At 58.6% G+C, this 17,792-nt stretch overlaps 1 protein-coding gene across 7 annotated transcripts in view; it reads left to right on the top strand.

The window, feature by feature from the left end:
• Nucleotides 1-6,198, top strand: part of CADM1 (cell adhesion molecule 1) — a 164,111-nt gene extending 157,913 nt beyond the window's left edge. For 3 of the 7 annotated variants that reach the window (XM_075172796.1, XM_075172801.1, XM_075172799.1), the window contains 2 exons: nucleotides 2,902-3,033; nucleotides 4,340-4,675. In XM_075172796.1, coding sequence (XP_075028897.1) covers nucleotides 2,902-3,033; nucleotides 4,340-4,458 — 251 coding nt within the window. In that variant the 3' untranslated portion in view covers nucleotides 4,459-4,675. Of the gene's footprint in view, nucleotides 1-2,901; nucleotides 3,034-4,339 lie in introns of all 7 variants that reach the window. The other 4 variants (XM_075172797.1, XM_075172800.1, XM_075172802.1 and 1 more) reach the window with 3 other exon arrangements.
• Nucleotides 6,199-17,792: the final 11,594 nt, after the last annotated feature.

Below are 17,792 nucleotides of genomic sequence, written 5' to 3'. Positions count from 1 at the left end.
CGAGCCGTGCCACGATCCCAGCGTCACCCTGGCCCGCCGAGCAGCCTTGGGGTCAGACGTCGTCAGGAGCGAGAGCGGGCTCGCGGGTATATTTGGTTGCTGGACGGGCGGATGCGCGTGGCGCTGCTGGCAGCCGACGTCCCGCGCACCTGCGGGGAGGCAGCAGGAGCCGATCCCTTCGCTTGCCAAGCTACCGGCGCCGCAAAGGGAGCACCTCGTGAGGCGAGAGCGCGCTGGCGGCTGCCTCGCAGACTGAATCGAGGTGGTTCGCAAGCGCTAGGCACCCTCGGAAGATACTTCGTTTTTACCTCGCGGGTAAGCTTGAAGACGAGCCGTTCAGCCACGCACGTAATAAAATAAACTTGCGGCTGGCCCTTGGCAGAGGTCTCCCTTAACAGAAATAATTATGACGAACGGCCCTGCACGTCCCAGTGGACGAACCCATAGCTAACAAACTGTTCTGGCCACGCTTTATGCAAAAGTCCCTTCGCGGGGAAGCACTGTTTCCCTGCTCTCGCCTGGCGGGCAGGTGGAAGGGAAGGCGTGACGGCGTCGGCGCCAGGCTTGGGCACGGCTGCGGTAACCCGGGCCTGGCTCTGCAGCGGCGGGGCGGCACGGAGGCTGCTGCCGCCGGGATGGGCGCACCGAGGTTTCGTCTTTCCAGAACTTCGATTTATGGTGATTAAGAAAAAAAGCCTCTTGATGCAGAATCCCGCTCGAAGCGCATTATAGAGCCGTAACTCAGCGTGTTTATTCCCCTCAGCTGCTCCAGATGTCAACAAGACGCTCATCCTCCCAGTCTGGGATGCCGCTGTCTCCTCCTTAGCGCGGCCGAGCGGAACTGGGTGCTAAGGTTCTTAAGAGGGGAAAAAAAAAAAAAGGAGCGGAACTTGTCTCAAGCGGCTGAGCCGGGTTTGGTTGCTTTACGGAGGGCGAGTCCTTAAAGGCCGGGATTAGCCGAGCTGGCAGCCGCAGCAAGAGGCTGTCTTGCAGCGGCAGCTACCCGGCACACCCAGGGTCGCCGGTTTTCCCCCGCCGCTGTCCCGGGCAGCCACGGAGTCTTCACCCGGGCGAGGAGGTCTGCGCGGCACGCCGCTGCGCCGCCCTGGGCGCTTCCCCGTCGGCAAGCGGGGGAGTTCTGCCGCTTGCCAAAGCAGCAAGCGCTGGGAAGCGCTGGTGCCGCGGTCTGTTCCTGCTGGAGACGACGCAGAGAGTGCCTCCCTTCCCCTTCTCCCTGCCTTCCGATTGCGCTGGCAGGCTCCTGCCGCAGGGCAGCGCCTCGGGTGGGGGCGACGGGGCGTCCCGCCGCCCGCGCCAGGGCCCGGCTTTCAGACGTTGCTGGAAGAAAGACTCGGAGGGGTTTTTCCTTCAATCGGTTTAATTACAAGGCGCTTTCTAGTGCTCTCAGTCACGAGTTATTTACTTGGGTCCCCGAGTCCTTAATCTTGGAGCAGAATTGGAAATATCGATAGAAAGCGTAAATCCCGGGCTGCCGCTCGAAAGCTTTGTATCGGGTTTCAGCTCAAAAGAGCACCATTACCTTTAGCTGTCACGGATCTGCACGCTTGATCGATAAACTTCAAATATTATTAGAGGTGGAGGCTTCAGAGATTTGCTCTGTTCTTTCGAGGGAGACGGAGATAAATCTTTCTTAAAAATTGACTTGCATTCGCACTCTCGGTCTTCCTGGTAAAATGCATTTCTCTTAGGTGTCTGGGCAACTGCATGCAGGACAGATTTATAGGCCATGTGCTTCTTGTAGTGAAAGATTTAAATGGTAAATCCTTCACATGTGACTTCACAAATCATGTAAAGTTAAAAGATTTTTACCGTTTCTGTTGCTGCTGTGCTTAAATTGTAAGGTATGGCCAGTAAATCATTTTAATGGAGGTGTCGCGCTCGACTCAATAAAAAAAAGAGACAATGGTTTAGCTTCTATTCCAAAATGTTAATGTATTAATCAAGGGGAGAATAATTGTTTTTTACTACGTTATAAATCTCGGTTGCCATTAGGGTTGCAGAGAGGGTTGATGTAGCCGCATTCTTAAATTAAAGTTGTTTACACTGCCATACATTCATTTTACACGGCCATAGCTCATTCCGGGTTCATTTCGGAGTTGTTCCTCCGCCAAATAAGTCATTCCTCTCCCGGGTGACGGCGTCCTAAGGGAGAGGCGCTTATGAAAGAAAACTAATTGCGTGGTGAGGACTTAAATAAATGAACGAAAGCAGCTGGAGGCACTGTACAACTATTGCTCGCTGTCTGCTTTTGAAGAGGTTTTTAGAGGTTGGGTTAGGAGTCTTGTGCAAGTCTTCGGACCTCGTGAACGGCGCTGAACGGCAAAGGGTGCGTTTGGTGATGTTTTCTTCTGGGGTTGGGGGAGAGGGTGGGTGTGAACACCTTGAGCGTGCTGGGCGGGGTGGGTTTTGGTCAAGGAGTTCTCTGGGCCGAAGTAGAAATGTTTTTCGGCAGGGGCTTGTTAGGGATGTTTCTCCAGAGCCGATGCGTAGCGTTCCCGTATTGCGCTGCTGTTCCCTGCGCCCCCATCCCCCGGGGAGGTCGAAATCTGGGGAGCGTTCCAGGGCAGCTTCCCAAAATACCTACCCACCGGCAGCTCCAGCTCTCCCCTCCTCTCCCTCCCCCAGCCGCCTTCCCCCTGCGTAGTCGTAGCGCTGCTGCTTAGAGCGGGGGCCGCCTGGCGAGTCGAGCCGCCAGGTGAGTTCGGCGCTGGGCACCGTTCCCCTGCCCGAACTCGCCGGCCTCGGTAGCTCCGCGCTTTGCCCCTTTTCCTTCGGAGAGCACAAGGGTGGCTTTTCCAGTCCTGGGGGCAGCTGCAGCCAAACCCTTCAGAGCGCCTCGTAGTAAGTCCCGAATTCTTATTCCTCTTCTGATCTCAACAGATTCTCGTGCAGGTGAGGAAGGGGCCATCCGGAGCGTGGACCACGCGGTGGTTGGTGGCGTCGTGGCCGTGGTCGTGTTTGCGATGCTTTGCCTGCTCATCGTTTTAGGGCGATACTTTGCCAGACATAAAGGTAAGACACAGACCGCGACGGAGGGCGGGGGGACCTGGCCCGTGGTTCCCCGCGCTCTGCCCCGTCTTGCTCTGGAAGGGTGTCTCCCGAAGGGCCCTCGAGAGGGGAGAGGCGGCGGCTGGGGTAGCCCGCGACGCTCTGTGCCCCTGGGGCTTAGGACGGGGGTTTACCCAGGCGCAGACCTTACCCGACGTGCCGGCGCCGAGGCCTGACAAACGAGGTATATTCTCCTTCTGGAGCGGCGTTCCACGTCGCGGGGCGCGCTGAGCTCTCGGCAGAGAGCTCCGTCGCCCGCAGCACCTCCTGTTAGAGTCCCAGGTATTAGAGGTGATTACCGTGTGTAACGATGCACAGCGACGCCAGCCCAGCTCGGCCCCGAAGCCTGCGGCCAGCACGTCGGCGCACAGGTCGAAACTGAGATCCGGAAGCCCCTCTGCAAAACCCAGTCGGCCCGAGCTGGCACGTACGTGCCACGCTATCTGGGCTCTGCGCTTTACGTGCAGAACGGACCATTTGGGGAACTCGTTACCACTTCCAGAGCAAGTCTAAACCCGCACGCAGAACGGCGACTGTTCCTCTGTATCTCTGTACGGAAGGATTTAACGTTAAGCGGGTTTTCTTTGGAAAAGCAGGGAGAGAATGAGAGGCTGGTTACGACCACAGCCGGGATGGAGCGAATGATGTCGAGAAGGGCGGAGAAAGGGGAAAAAAAAACCTAAAGCACGTTAGGGGAGAGAGAAAGTGGGGGTGAAGGGTTTGTCTCCTTTAAGTCAAGCCTATAAAACGCAACCTTACCGATACCTGTGTGCTTCTGAGAGGGGGAGATAGCTGTGACCCAATTTCCCTTCCGAGGGAGACGCTGCAGAGCGCGACACGCCCTCGCGTTTCGGAGCGGGGGGGTCGGTGTCCCGCGCGTGGTCGGCCGCGGGACCCCAGCGATGGAGCAGGAGCAGGGAGCTCCCGCGCCGGGCGGCATCGCCCTTGCTCGTTGCTGGCGCCGGCTTGCCGTGCCGCAGCCTGGTGTTTTCCTGCTTTACGGAGGCTGCACGCCCAGCGGCTGCTGACATAAACGGGGGTTGCTCACCTGGAGGCCTGAGGCGGGGCTGGAAGAACCCCTGCCCCCGCGTCGCCGGCTCTGTGGCGCGGTCTTGCCGGTGGCTGGCACCTGGGCGGCGCAGTCCCCGGCGCTCAGCCTCCCGGTCGTCCCCACTCGCGTTCCCGCCCCCGCTCGCGGCTTCGTGGCTCCCTCTCGTAGCCCCTGGCAGAGGCCTCCGAGGAGTCACGCCACCTCCCGCTTGCCTTTCAGGTACGTACTTCACCCACGAAGCCAAAGGAGCCGATGACGCGGCCGACGCGGACACAGCCATCATCAATGCAGAAGGAGGACAAAACAACTCCGAGGAGAAGAAAGAGTACTTCATCTAGAGCAGCCTTGGTTTCGATGAGGTGTCCAACCGTGGACGGTTACTACTGGCCCTATTTAAACGCTAAAGAGACAGTGATATTGGAAGTTGCAACCAGCTTGTGTCTTTTTTTTTAGAGAAAAAAAAGCAAATGGGTGGAGAGCCGTGAGGCTGGGAGGGTCCGGGATTTGCTGTGTAAAAATATTCCTCGTAAAGTACACTCTGCTGTTCGACACCTCAGTTTGTTTGGGTTTCCTTTTTTTGGCCAAGTCCAGCTTGGATTTAGTTTAGTGAAGTCATTTGCAGAAGATTCTGTGCCTTGTTTAATTTCTGTTCGTTCGGGTCGGGGGGAGGCGGGGAAGAAGAGGGGCTTCTGTGCGTTAGTTCCCTTCGGGTTTCTGTGGCTCGTCGTTTCCCCTTTCCTCTTCCGTTTCTGGAGCGGGGTCCCCTCGGAGTAGGTGGCTTTCTTCGGAGGCGTTTCTCTTGCTTTTTCTCCTCGCCCTTTTCCCTTCGGAGCTCGAGCGCGTCGGAGGAGAACCAGCACGTGTTAGATTCCGTAGTTGGCAGTTCGGTGTGCCCACGTCCCGTCCCCTCTGTCGTCCCGACGGCTCGGATAAACAACCGCCGAGAGCCCGCCGGCGGCTGCCCGCGTGTCAGGGGCTTTCCGTGGTGGCGGCGGCGAGGAAGGAGGCTGGAGCTCGGCAAAGGCGCGGTGCGGCCGCGGGGAGCGGGGCCGGGGCCTCCCCCCGGGAGGGGCACCCAGCCCGCCTTTCGCGCCGTGCCTGGGGCCCGCTCCGGCCGGGCCGGGGGGCCTCCGCCCCGGCCCTTCGCCTTGCCGACCTCCCCCGGGGCGCTGGAGAAGGCGAAGCCCCGCCGGCGGCGGGGGGCTGCCGGCACCCGGCCTCGGCCGTCCCCTCCCCTCCTGCCGCAGCCGCGGGACGCGGCGGGCGAGAGGCCTCCCCCCCCGGCACGCGCCGAGACCTGCAGAGCAGCCGGGCGAGCCAAACTGCCTTTTTTTCTACCCGCTCGGTAAAACGGGGGAATTCGCGTTAAAACGACGGCGCTGACCGACTTACAAAGCCATAGGTGAAAAGGAGACTCTAGGTGAATCGGAACGGCGGCGGGGAGCAGACCGCGGTGGGGAGCCGGCATTACGGTTGTGTACGCTGAGTTTCTTTTGGCGAGTAACCTTGGATTTCGAGCGATCCTTTTTTTTACTGTGTTGACGTGGACAACGTGTGCCGATTTATTTAAGGGGAGCGTTCATCTTAGCCTCGGGGGTTTTTTTTAGGGGTTTCGGGGGGAGCGTTTTCGTGCGGTTTTTTTCAGTTGTCGTCTTCGGCGGAGCCGTTACCGGGCGGGAGCCCTCTGGGAAGGGGCTGGCCTGAGGGCAGCGAGCCAGCCCGTTCTCCGGCGGTATTCTGTCCTTCCCCTTGCCACGAGAGGAACCTCGCAGAAACACCCTGTTTTCCGAGCAGATCTGGTCAAGCGCAGCTCTTTTCTGAGCCCTCAGCACCGTTGCCAAACCACATCATGGTGAGAAGCAGTCAGCACGGCGGAGGGCGGGGGGCTTTTTTACCCACCATCGGTCACGGGATCGGCATCCTGGTTTTGAGCAGCCCATCTTTGTTTTGGAAGTGTACAGTAGTGCAGTGTTACCGATGTAACTTTGACTTACGATGTTGACATGTCTCAGGTTCATGTGTTTTGATTGGTGTTTTCCGTCTCAGGTAGATTGCAAAATTTCGGCCCCACGCATTGGAAAAAGAAAAAAAAAATGGGATAAAAACCAGGAGATTCCGAATTTTAGTTGTATATTGGTTTATGTATTTTTTCTTCAGTATGCAGTGCACTGTTTGAAATGTATTGTTGAGTATTACTTTGTACAGCTTTAGATCATTAGGATTTTGAAGCGTGAAGAAAGAACAACCTTGTTTAAAAGAGTATTACGAATGAAGGACGCGGAACTGATGATAAACAACCTTGTTCTTTATTCACCCGGCCTTTTTAGTTTTTCCCCTTAGGCCAGTTCTCTTTTAAGGTGTCCATGGAAGATGTTACAGTGTAAGAAAATACATATCCATCTGTTCCCATTCACATTTTGTATCGGTTCATGTATACCATTTTTACAAGGGAAAAGAAGTACTATAAAATATCTGTCTTCTTAATAAAAAAAAATTAATGTTACAAAACTAAATCTCGCTCTGCGCTCTTTACCCCCTGCCGTTACGCGCGCTCTGCTGCGGGTCGCGGGCCTGCTCTGAGAGCGGCGGAACGCCGGCACCGCTTCCCCTTCCCCCCGCGTCCCCAGCGCCGCAGCCTTCAATCTCCCGCGGGGGAGACCGTCTCGGGTTAATTAATCTCCAGGCTTAACCTCGCCGCGAGCAGCCGGAAGCCCGGCCCGAGGTCGGCGGCGCTCCGACTGCGTCTTCCGGTGCTGCTTCTCCCTCGACGGCGTTTGCCTCGGGAGAAAACTCCTCTGCAACTGGCGCTCCCGTCCTCCCGAGCCGCGGTGCGGCAGCCCGGTATGGAGCCTTAACCGCAGACAAATACTTAAATCCATCTAAATCCATCATTTAAATCCATTAAATAACGGCGGGTGAGCGTTGAAACGCGTGCCCTCCTCCAGCCCGTTCCTACCCCCAGTTCGGTTCTGGTTGTTGTCAGATTGCCTCGCGGCTCCCTTTAAAACGCCCGGGCCTTCAGAATCGTAACGCGTGGGGTCTGCTCACCTCGCAACGCCGAGGCCCGGAGGCGGGCGCTGCCACGGAGAACGCCTCTCGCCGCTGCTCGGTCTCAGCGTAGCTGCTGATGGACCCAGCGTTCCTCCCTCCTCGACGCTTCCCTTAGCCGCCTCTCCTGAAATCAGGTTACGAGGCAGCTGCGGCCCTGAAATTAGAAGCATCAATCTTTGATGTTTTGGACAAAGGAGGAGGAGGAGAACAATTGCCTTCTGCTGAGGAGATGCTACCGAGAGGGACGCTGCCGCAGCGACCCTACGAAAACAAACCGCGCTACGCTGCGAGGCGCTGGACGTGGCTGGGCTCGCGGGCCCGGGGCGGCCGCTGCTGATGCTCGAAGGCCGGCGTTCGGCTCTCTCGAGCGCTTGGTGCGCTTAATGCGGTTACTTGAGACGCAGCGTTTTTCTTTGAGAAGGTACGATACTGAGGCAAAAACCGTAGGGCAAAGCAGGAGCAGCAGCTACGTGAAAAGCTACGCTTTTCTGGCGTGAAATGGGTAGGAACACACGTCCTTTCGTAGCCAAGATGTGCATTAGTTATTTCAACGCACAAGAGATTTTAAGACCACGGGTCCCGATGCTGGCTCGTGATGCTTTTTTCCTCTTCGAGCCGGAGCTAACTGCGTCACACGCGTGCGGTGTCAACAGCCGGCTTACGGCGTTCGAGGCGCGGTTGATTTTCTTTCCCAGCGGGTCCTTGTTCCCCTCTCCCTCGACCCTTTGTGGCTATGGTAATTCAGGTAGCGGCACCGCTCGGACAGAATTACTGTTTCGATGACTGTTCAGCCGCGTTCAGTAATGGCATGGGATGTATTTTGCCTGGAAGGGACAGCGTGGACAACCGGAGCTGACCCCTTCCTCTCGGGCGACTCGGGCTCCTGCCAGCATCCCGCCCCTGACCGTACCGTTACTCTGCGAGCGGTTGCGTTAGCCGTTTGTCCGGCCCTTCGGGGCCACGCAGAGAACTAAATCCGCCCAGAAACCTCCTTGAGTTCGTTTGCTAGGGCTTAAGAAGTCACAGCAGTTTCCCTCCTGTCCCGGATCGCGCACCCCATAGCCTCCGTCCTCTGCCGTGCAGAGCTCGCCAGCCAAACAGGCTTTGCCCTCGAGCATCTGAGCGGGTCTCGGCTTCTAACGAGCTTCCTAGGGCCTCGGTGGCTCTCAGAAATTAAAAAAACCAGTCTGTAATTTATCCTGCCAGTGGTCCGACTCTTTCAGGATTTTTTCCCCAAAACACCCGGGACTGCCAGGCAGTAACCGGCAGCCGAGCACCAGCGTCTGAGCCCCGGATCCATCCCCTGGCCCTGCGGGGAGCCCAGCTGGTCGGCCTTTTGCGTTAACAGGACCCGAGGACGTTTCTAGATTTTATGAACTTGAGCAAAATGATCATTACCTACCACAAGAATGTAGCGTTTGCCCTTTCCACAAGTTGCGTAAGTCATTTGGTCCTAATCGCACAATTATTTTATTAGGTAAGTAATACAATTCTTTTTTTTCTTTTTAACCAAATACAGGGAGGAATTATTTGAAGAATAACAATTAAAGAACAACGATTCTGAGTTGCATAATCACCGCCTTTTCTGCCAGGCTGCTGTTGCTAAAAGTCAAGGCTTTGAACGCTTACGCCACGTAAAGTAATTAGTGATAAATGACACTTTAACTTACAGCGGGTAAGGCGTACCTGAATTCTGAGCTCGGTGATTGAAATCCGCTGGCTGTTGAAGAAGGAGCTGGGGCGAGGCGCGACCGCGCGACTGGCAGCATCGATCGGCGCTGGCCAGTCAGTTCTCATCAGAGGCTCCTGACAACGGGCTAATAGCTTTTTCTGCAGATCCAATCCCATTTTCTAGGCAGCGGCGTGCCGCGTGGGATAATACCTGCTGCACGCGGCATCGACCGGCGGAGCGGCGGCGGGAGGCGATGCCGCAGCCTGGCCCCGCGCAGCAGCAGCAGCGGCAGCAGCAGCAGCAGCAGCAGCGGCAGCTCGGTCGGGCCCAGGGCTGCTGTGCCGGGCTGCGCGTTGGCTCTGGCGAGTAAGTGCAAAATAACTCCACGGCGAGGAGTGCGCTGTGAGTACAGCAGAGATGCGACATTCACAGTACGTGACTTGGAACCAGCTTTGCCCGAGTCCTGTGAGTGGAGCGGCTCGGCCCCCGGCGCTGACCAAGGCCGTAACTCCGGTGGCTCCAATTTGCCAACCATTTGCAGCAGATTATCTCCCTCGCGCGCATTACCCTCTTCTGAGTTTAAATGAACGCCACTTTATCTGGATGTATAATTTCAGTGAAGGGAAAAATCCAAATTCCATCTAAAAAGCAACATGCAGGCGAATATTGTGACATCTGAATTAGCACAACCGAGAAAACAATTTCAGTCTAATGGCCAATAAAAGTTTAAACTAGCCTTGTCCTAGTTCAAAAGGCAGCCGTGGAGACGTTCCCTGCTGCATGCCAAAGGTCTTGCCTGGAAAATGTGAATATATAGTCAGCGGGGTGGAAGGTTTTTAACCGAGGCTCGTAGGGAGAGTACAGGGCAGGTGATTCTGCAGATGGGCAAAGCTCGGCGTGCCACGCTGCGGTCTTGCAGAGTGCAGAGGCTCCTTCGTAACCTTTAATTACATAAACCCACTTCCGTTAAACATCCAAACTTGAGTTAAATAAACAAACTTCGGTAAGTAGCTAAGCGCAGGCAGGGAAGGCGAGCTCCGCCGGCAGACAGCCACCCCAGCCTCCCCCAGAGCCCCGGCTCGTCGGCGGGTGCAACTGCTCATACTGGGGCAGGGCCACTTTACTGCTAGAACTTGCAAAACCCACGAGAAGGGAGGTGAGAGCCCAGCAATCCTTCCCTGTATAGGTCCTCCTGGAGAGAAACCCCTCGGGGACGCCGCCAGCCCTGCTCCTACAGCCCCTCCGCTGCCCGTGGGGTGCCCCGCCGACGGACCCCGCGCTCAGCCCGCGTAGGATGTCTTCCCGTCCCGTGTAAGGTCTGCTCCCTGCTCGCCCCTCCCGGCTTGTCCTCTCCCCTCCTTTACGCCGTTTCCCTCGCCTCGTGCCCGGACGCATGAGGGACTCCCTGGCTCTGCTCTGAAGAACTCGCCGGTGCCTCCCACAGCCGTGCGGGCGCTGGCTGCAGAGCTCTCCCACCCGTTTCCCCGTCGGCGAAGGCCTAGCGAAATTAGTGCCGGTTTTAACCCGCGGGTCTCTGCCCGCCTGCCCCGCAGCCTGCGCTCCCCCGCTCCAGCTTGTAGCCCTGCTTTGCAGGAGAGCAGCAGTCCGGCAAGCAGTGGAGCTAGAGCCGCGTAGGTGGAGCAGGACTACGGCACGGAGCCAGAGGAGGAGTGCAGAATACAGATGGCAGACGGACGTGGAGAGACGCCGTCCAGCGGTTCCTCGGCCAGCAGCGGCAGGAACTCAAAGGCAGGCAGAGCTGCGGGCGCCGGGCAGCCCGGGCGCAGTTTGGGGGAAACCCTGACCTCCGGATGAAGAGGGAACTGAGCCCCTTCAGGAGGGTGAGGGTGTGCAGCAGCAGGGGTTTCGTTCCTGTCCTAGGACCACGCTGCAAGCGAGACCCACTTCTGCCTGCCCCCCTTCCGCGCCCAGCTCCCGGCTTTGTGGAGCTGCTGGCGGTTCCCAATGCTCCGTCCGACCTCGGCTGCTTTCTGGAAATCCTGTTTTCCTCTGAGCGGCTTAAGCAAAGACTTGCTTCGTGTCCCGACAGTAACGGTGCGTCCTTCGCATCCCCCCCAAGTCCCCGCGTGCTTGCTCTCGGCATCCTTTGGGGTGAGTGGGATTCCCTCCCCTCTCCCAAGAAACCACGCCGAAGCGGGATTCCCTCGCTGCCTTTGGTTCTCTGCAATGCCGCCCGTGCAGCCTGGATGTTGACGCCTGGTCACTAACAGCTTGTATGTGGGGTACGGAGCCTTCTGCTCGGGCGCCCGGGGTTAAGCACCCATCCGCCGAGCTCCCCTGTGTCTGGCCTCCCCTCTCCCTCCCCGGAGCCCTCGCCTCTGCCTCCTCGCTGCGACAAGCAGGGGAGCAGCGCCGGCGTCGCCTCGCCCGCTGGAGCAGGCACGCACGGAACGAGCAAGCGGGAGCTATGAAGGCTGCTGGGAGTAAAGGGAATATTTGATCACACGCCCTGCTCTCTCCTCTGTAGTCCGCTCTCCAGCCTCCCTCGGGGCTGGCACCTCGCTGCAGCCCCGCTCCGTCTGCGCGCCGGCGACGGGTTGCCAGCAGCTCCTCAAAACGGCAGCGGCACAGGAATTTCAATGAGACGGAGAAGGTAATCTCCAGCTGGTGACTCTCCGCATCCTTTCTTCCCTCCGCTCCTTTCACCCTCTCTCTGTGTCCGTCTCCTCTCCGCTGGATTTCGACGCCCACGCTCAGCTTCCCGTTTCCTCTTCCCAGGCAGCGCCTGGTCCCTTCGCCTGTCGCCAGGACGGGAGCTGCTGCCCAGTGCCCCCTCGCCGGGGCCGAGCCCGCCTGCGACGTCGCCCTGCTCCTGCAGACGTGCCCCTTACTCGGGCCGTGCCCCGGGCGTTCCTGTGTCGCAGGCTCTTCCACGCTTCCGACGCCGGACCCTGGCATCAACGCTTCTTCCTCGAGCCCTTTCAACAAGTCTGGCGGAGCCGCGAGTCAAGCGTGAGGCTTCGCACAATCTGGGATGATTTTTGTTTTTGCCCCGGCGTTGGAAAACAGCCTTTTAAAGCAGGAGCGAGCTCCAGCCCGGGCGCAGCACCCCGGGGAGCTCGTCCATCCCCGCGCTCCAGCCCGGCACCCGGGGGGTGACGCCGGTGGGGCTCCCGAAGCAGCTCCCGCGTGACCCGCCACGGGTGACTCGCTGCCAGCCGCGGGGACACGGCGCCCGGAGCATCGCGCCGGGGGTGACCTGGACCTGCCGAGGAGCCGGGCTCCTGCCGCACCCGCCGGTCAGGCAGCCCTTGCCTGCAGCCCCAGGAGCTCTCCCTCCCCGGCCGCTCCCTGTCCGCAAGCAGCCCGATTACGTCTGGATAGTTCTCCCTTCTCTGGGTAAAACGCTGCTGTTGAGCAGGAACAAGGAGAATGGCAGTGTTTTTCTGTGACTAAGAAAAGGTGTACGTGGCCTTGATTGCAAATGAAAAATTAAGGCCCCGTGTCTTGCATTCATTCCTACTTGATTACACACCGGTACGTAAACAAATCTTCACCCTGTTGCCTGAGGGGTGTCAATGATCTACCTTTTCTTGTGCTCGCCTCTCCTCCAGCAAATCTATAATGCATTTAATCTTCACCAGTCACTCTCCTCAGTTTTTAAATGTCTAATTTGCTGCCGAGCGCAGCTCCAATTCTCTCTGTGCCGCCGCTGTAACTTTCTGGCTCGCGTTCGCCCGACTGCTTGTCTGCTTGGATGGAGAGCCCGGCGTGCGTCTGACGCTTTGGGGAGAGGGACCGGCCGAGGGGCGAGCTCGCCAGCATCACCGGCCAAGTCAGCCCCTCTCTGCCCCGGGAGCCGACCTCGGCTCGTGCCACGAGCAGGCTGCTTCCGAGCGAGGCTTGGCAAAGCTTCACGGGGATGTCTGCAAGTGCTCAGGCTCACGCTGGCCCTTCCAGGGGCGCGGACTCCTTGGGCCTGCCCGATGAGCGTTAAAATTCGGGGCACTTCGGACTAAACAGAGTTGGAGCCGGTGCTCTTCCACCAACGGCGTGTGCGGTTAGAAACAGGGATCACGGGGAGGTGTGGTCCCACCACAGGAACGCAGCTTTTAATGCTGCTGCTGCTGCGACGGCCTCCGTGAGGCCGGGGTCAGGGCTGCCGGCTGCGGGCCTGCCTGGTTTGCGCACGGGCAGCGCTGCGCTTGCAGTGGGTCGCGGGCAGGCAGGTTGTTTTCTGCACAGCACGGCCAACTGGGCTGCTTCCCTCCCAGCCCCAGAGCCCGTGGCTCTCCTTCTTGCCCGGGAAAACGTGCGCTCTGAAGGCAAACCGGCAGGATTGGAGGAAAACGGGGTTTCATGTGGGATGCAGCAAGCGCTCCCGGTCTTCCCCGGAACCGGCTCTCCAGCATCGCCCCACCGGCGTTAGCCAAGGCGATGGCGTGGGCGCTGCTGGGGGATGCTGGAGCGGTGCCCTGCCTGCCTGCCTGCCTGCCCTCCCTCCCTCCTGCCTGCCTGCCTGCCCTCCCCCCTGCCTGCCTGCCCCCCGCCCCTCCCCCCCATCCCCTCCCCCCCGTCCCCTCCCCACCCCGCCTGCCCTGCCCCTGCCCTCCCAGCCGCACCTGCGGGTACTTAGTGCCCGGCCCAGCCCCGGTCCACCGGCAGCCGGCGGGGGCTGCAGGACGGGGCTCTGCAGGTAAGGAGGGGGGGGGGGCTTGGGGTGCGCCTGGGCGGGTTCCTCCTCGGGGGGGCAGGTGTGGCCGGGGGGGGGGGGGGGGGTGGTGAAGCTGGGGGAGAGGCCCCCCGTTTGTCAGGTACCCGCAGTCGTTTGGGTACTCGCGTGTGGCAGCGGGGGGGGTGCGTTGCTTGCCTGGGCGTACGTGTAAAAGCAAACTTGGGACCTACGCAGTTTGGCAAAGCGGGAGGGAAGATAAATCTGCAGCAGGCTGGCGAGTGCCGAGTTCAACGGCTGGGCCGCCGGAGCGCTGCGCAGCCGGCTCCGCGGCGGCGTGGGGGGAAAGGCGGGGCGGGGAGCGGGCGCTGCTGGCGGCGCTGGCGCCTTCGCCCGTTCGGTGGGAGCTCCTCACGTTTTCACCCGTCGGGCCGGCAGCTTTCCCTGTTGGGGCTAGCGGGGTGGAAGGCAGCTCACGCAAAGCGTGCCCATCGGAAGTCCCCGAGGCTTGGAGGAGTTGCCGTTACCTAGCACCGCGGTGCTAAATGCGTTCGCGCACCTCAGCCTGTTGGTGCCCCGCGTACGTTGTGGCCGTTTGTGCGCGGGTGTCTCGGCAGCGGAGGCGCCTACCAAGGTCTGAGGCTTTCCCTCCACTAGCTTTTATCTAGTCGTGACTCCTACAATATGTAATCTCTATCAGAAACCGTAAGCCTTGTATTTATTTTATGGGTCAGTTGTTCATCCTTTTCCCATGACGTTCTCGCTGGCGCCGGATAGTGGGGGGGGGGGAAGAAAAGGGGAGGGAAAAAAAGAAAGCCCTGCTTGTTTCTGCCCGTCAACATTTGTCCAAATGACAGGCAAACAAATCAGAGCTCTGAAGGCTAATAGCAGGAAGATAAATCTGGCAGAGAGGAAACGGCTGCGTGAAAGGGACGCTGGAAATTTCCATCCCCAGCCGGAGGGCCTGGGGAGGACGGGAGGCTTGCGGTCCGGGGCTCGGGTCAGGCGCGCTCCTCTCTTTGCCTAACCCTCTTTCTCCCAGGGAGAGATTAGGGTATCGGAGAAGCTGGAACTCGGACACCTGCATCCCTACCGATGCAGCCACGAGCTCTGCCAGCCTGAGTCTGGCATCGGGGTCCTGTGCGGGTGGGAGGCTGCGGGGCTGCGCAGGGAGCCCGGGCTTCCGAAAAAAGTTTGGAGCTTCAAAAGTCCCAATATCTGACCGAAAGGCGGAATACCCGCGGCTCTCATTGTCGCCTTTACTGTCTAGAAAGTCTTCAGAATTGAGCTGAAGAAAAGATCAGCGTTACAGGGAGAGACAGCGCCGAAGGTAAAGGTGATCCACTGAATTCACCACATACGCTGCAGAGACATAAATCAGGAGGAGACAAGTGCTACCTCAGCATTCCGAACCTGTTTTAAAGACCCGCCATGCAGCCTCCAGCCCCTCTTGGGGTGAAGAGGAAGGAAGAGGTGGAGGAGCATCCTTCAGAGGACTCCTGCCTTCTCCGGGGCGGGCGGCTCGGGGGTGAAGGTGCACGAGGGAAGCAAGACCCAGGAGCTGCTGCCGGGGTGGGACATGGAAGGAATGATGACAAATTATTTGGCGATATAGAAGAGCTTACTGGTTTTTTAGACCCTATGTGGTTGAAAGGCAATGAATATTTCATGTCTAAAGCACTATCTGCAGCGTGGGCAGGCAAAGACTCTTTTTCTTCTCCCCCCCCCCGTCCCCCCATCCCTCGCTCTCTTTTTTTCTTTTCCCAAAGTCAGGAAAATCTGTCAAAACATTTATCAGAAATCTGTATAAACTGGCTGAGCCCTGCGAAGAGCTAATCTGTGCAGAGCTAATACGAACGAGCAAAGTCACCGCAGACTTGCCACGGGCACTCCCGATAAGGATTTATCATAGGGAATTCAGGTGAAACACGAACTGCCTCTGGAGAGCGGGATGCAAATGCGTTGCTTTAAAACGGGTACGCCTTGGGGAGCCATCCGATTGTCTGGGGAGGGAAGAGCGGGGCTCCCCGCCAAGGTCACGGGCGGCCCGGCAGCGCGGCCGTGCCTGGCGACGGCAGATGAGAGAGAGGAGTGGGAGAGGGACGCCGCGCGTGAACCCGTCAGGCGGCGTGGGATGCTGTTGCTGCTTTCTTCCCCGGTGACTACTCCAGCACGCAAACGGCCCAGGCGCCGGCGCCGCTGCTGCATGCCAGGGACGGGGAAGGAGGATCTGGAGAGCCCGGGGCAGCCATTGTCGTGTCCTGCAGAAGGTATTTATTTGGGCGTCACGGTAAATGGAACGTAAGCACCAAGAGGGTGCTGTGTGCGCTCCAGCTTGCATCTTTGTGGTCAAGTTTATTAGGGACCTGTTGTGGTTTTGTGGTTTAAAAGTAGTCACGTTTCCGTCTCTCTACGGTCATACGTATCGCTGAGCGTCCCCGCTAACAGCCAGTGCTCCCGGGGGCTGTCCCTACGGCTTCTGGCACCAACGCAAATAGCTTTGCTTCTGCTTTGGTTTCCACTGGAAGCAAGGCTCCCTCGGGAGCACGGTGTGCCGCCGGCTCCACCTGACATCGAATTAGAAGGAAGATGTTTCCCCTGCGTCAAGGGAAATTTGGATGCGAAGAAGAGCACGGGCCGGAGGACGCTGCGCGTCGCTCTTCGTGCGTAACAGCCGGGTCTGTTCGAGCAGCGTTGCTTGAGGTCACCTCTCCGCATCCTCCCTCTCCGAAGGTGGAGAGCTTGTTTGTCCGCTTTGTTCCCTTCCTTTTATTTTGGAGGGTTAAACGCTGAGTTCTCCTGTCAGCTGCCACCCTTCACCGTCTTTGCGCTTGACCTGCGTGGAGAAATGGGCAGGCGTCTCGGAAAAATGGCAGGTCGGAAAGCAGGGTTTCGCAGGCTGTTGCCTTAGGGATTTGCATCGCACGTAGAGGCTGGCGCGGGGGTTGGTGGCGCTGGGTAGCGGGCAGGGGCAGCGATGCTCAGAGTGCTTCTCCTGGATCATCATCGCTCGCGGCGCGGGGCAGCCCGGGCCTCTCCCGGCTGCTGCATCTCCTCTGCTGTGCTTCCAGCCAGGCTTTGAAGCCTCGGGCAGCTCTCCCCTTGCGCGTCGAGTCCTTCAGCACGCCCGCGCGCTGCCGCCTTCTGACCTTGACCTTGCAGGACTCCACCTGCGCAGCATCCTCAACGCCCAGTTGAGCACACGAGGGTGGGGGCGTTGGGTGGAGGCTGTCGGCGTCCCGGACCGCATGGGCTGCTGGTAGGCTGAGCGGATCCTCTCCAGAAGATCCGAGATGCCCACGTGCGTCCGAAGCTTTACTCTTAACACCCCCCGAAGCAGAGCGCGGGCTGGCCCTGCACATCTCATCGTCTTTTAAGAGAACCGGGGTGGTGTAGCAGGAGCTGGAATAACAGTCCAAGTGTTGTCTGGAGACAACTAGCCCAGATACGGCAGAGACACGACGTTTTAAAACCTCATTTAAGCGAACACAATGAGAGGGCTCTTGGGTAGAAGGAGAATTAATTAATCTCATTTCTGCGTAGATACTTTTAATTAAATGTAAGTGCACGGTCTTTTTAAAAAAAAGTATATGAAAAAGAACCCGCGCCTTTGTACGAGTTTGCCTAGCAGGAGGAGGGGGGGGGAGTGAGGTTTTTCTTTTTTTGAGTGTTTTTGAGAGAAGTGTGCATCAGAGCAGGAGAGGTCCGTTTTGTGAGAGCCTGCGCGGAACTTCTCGTCCCTCTCCGTGCGACGCAGCCGGGTGCAGGGAGCACGGCGACGGGCACGGGAGGCTCCCTGTGCGTGCCAGAGGATGCCGAGGAGTAAGAGCATCTTCCCCCCACCACGTCTGCTCGGGAGTACCTCCCAGGGGAGAAGAAAGGCAACGGCTCGGTTTCCCCATCCGTGCCACGGAGATGGCACAGTGCTGCCTAGCTGGAACCGCAGCTAGTCACCTGGAAACTCTGCCAGAAACCCCTACGGAGGCGCAAAACCCTTCTGGTCGCTGGCGGTTGAGATAACTGCTACCTGAAACGCTGGGGGAAAGCACAAGAAAAAAGTCCATTTTATTGCACTCGCTGAAACTGAATTTCTTCCCGCATCCCAGGTCCCCAGCGCTCCCAGCTTCTGGAGCACAACCTGGATCCTTGGGGCAGTAATATCAAGGAAGGCGAAGCTTTACCTCCTGCTTATTACTGGGCTCCCTGAAGAAATTAGCAATGATTCCCTGACTCCCGGAAACCCGAACCACCAGCAGGTGATAGATAGGCACAATTACACATTTATGAAGTGTTGGGTTTTGACAGGCACGGTGAAT

The sequence above is a fragment of the Calonectris borealis genome, chromosome 24, assembly GCF_964195595.1.
Source record: "Calonectris borealis chromosome 24, bCalBor7.hap1.2, whole genome shotgun sequence".
Taxonomy (NCBI): Eukaryota; Metazoa; Chordata; class Aves; order Procellariiformes; family Procellariidae; genus Calonectris; species Calonectris borealis.
This window is presented reverse-complemented; position numbering and strand designations above follow the sequence as displayed.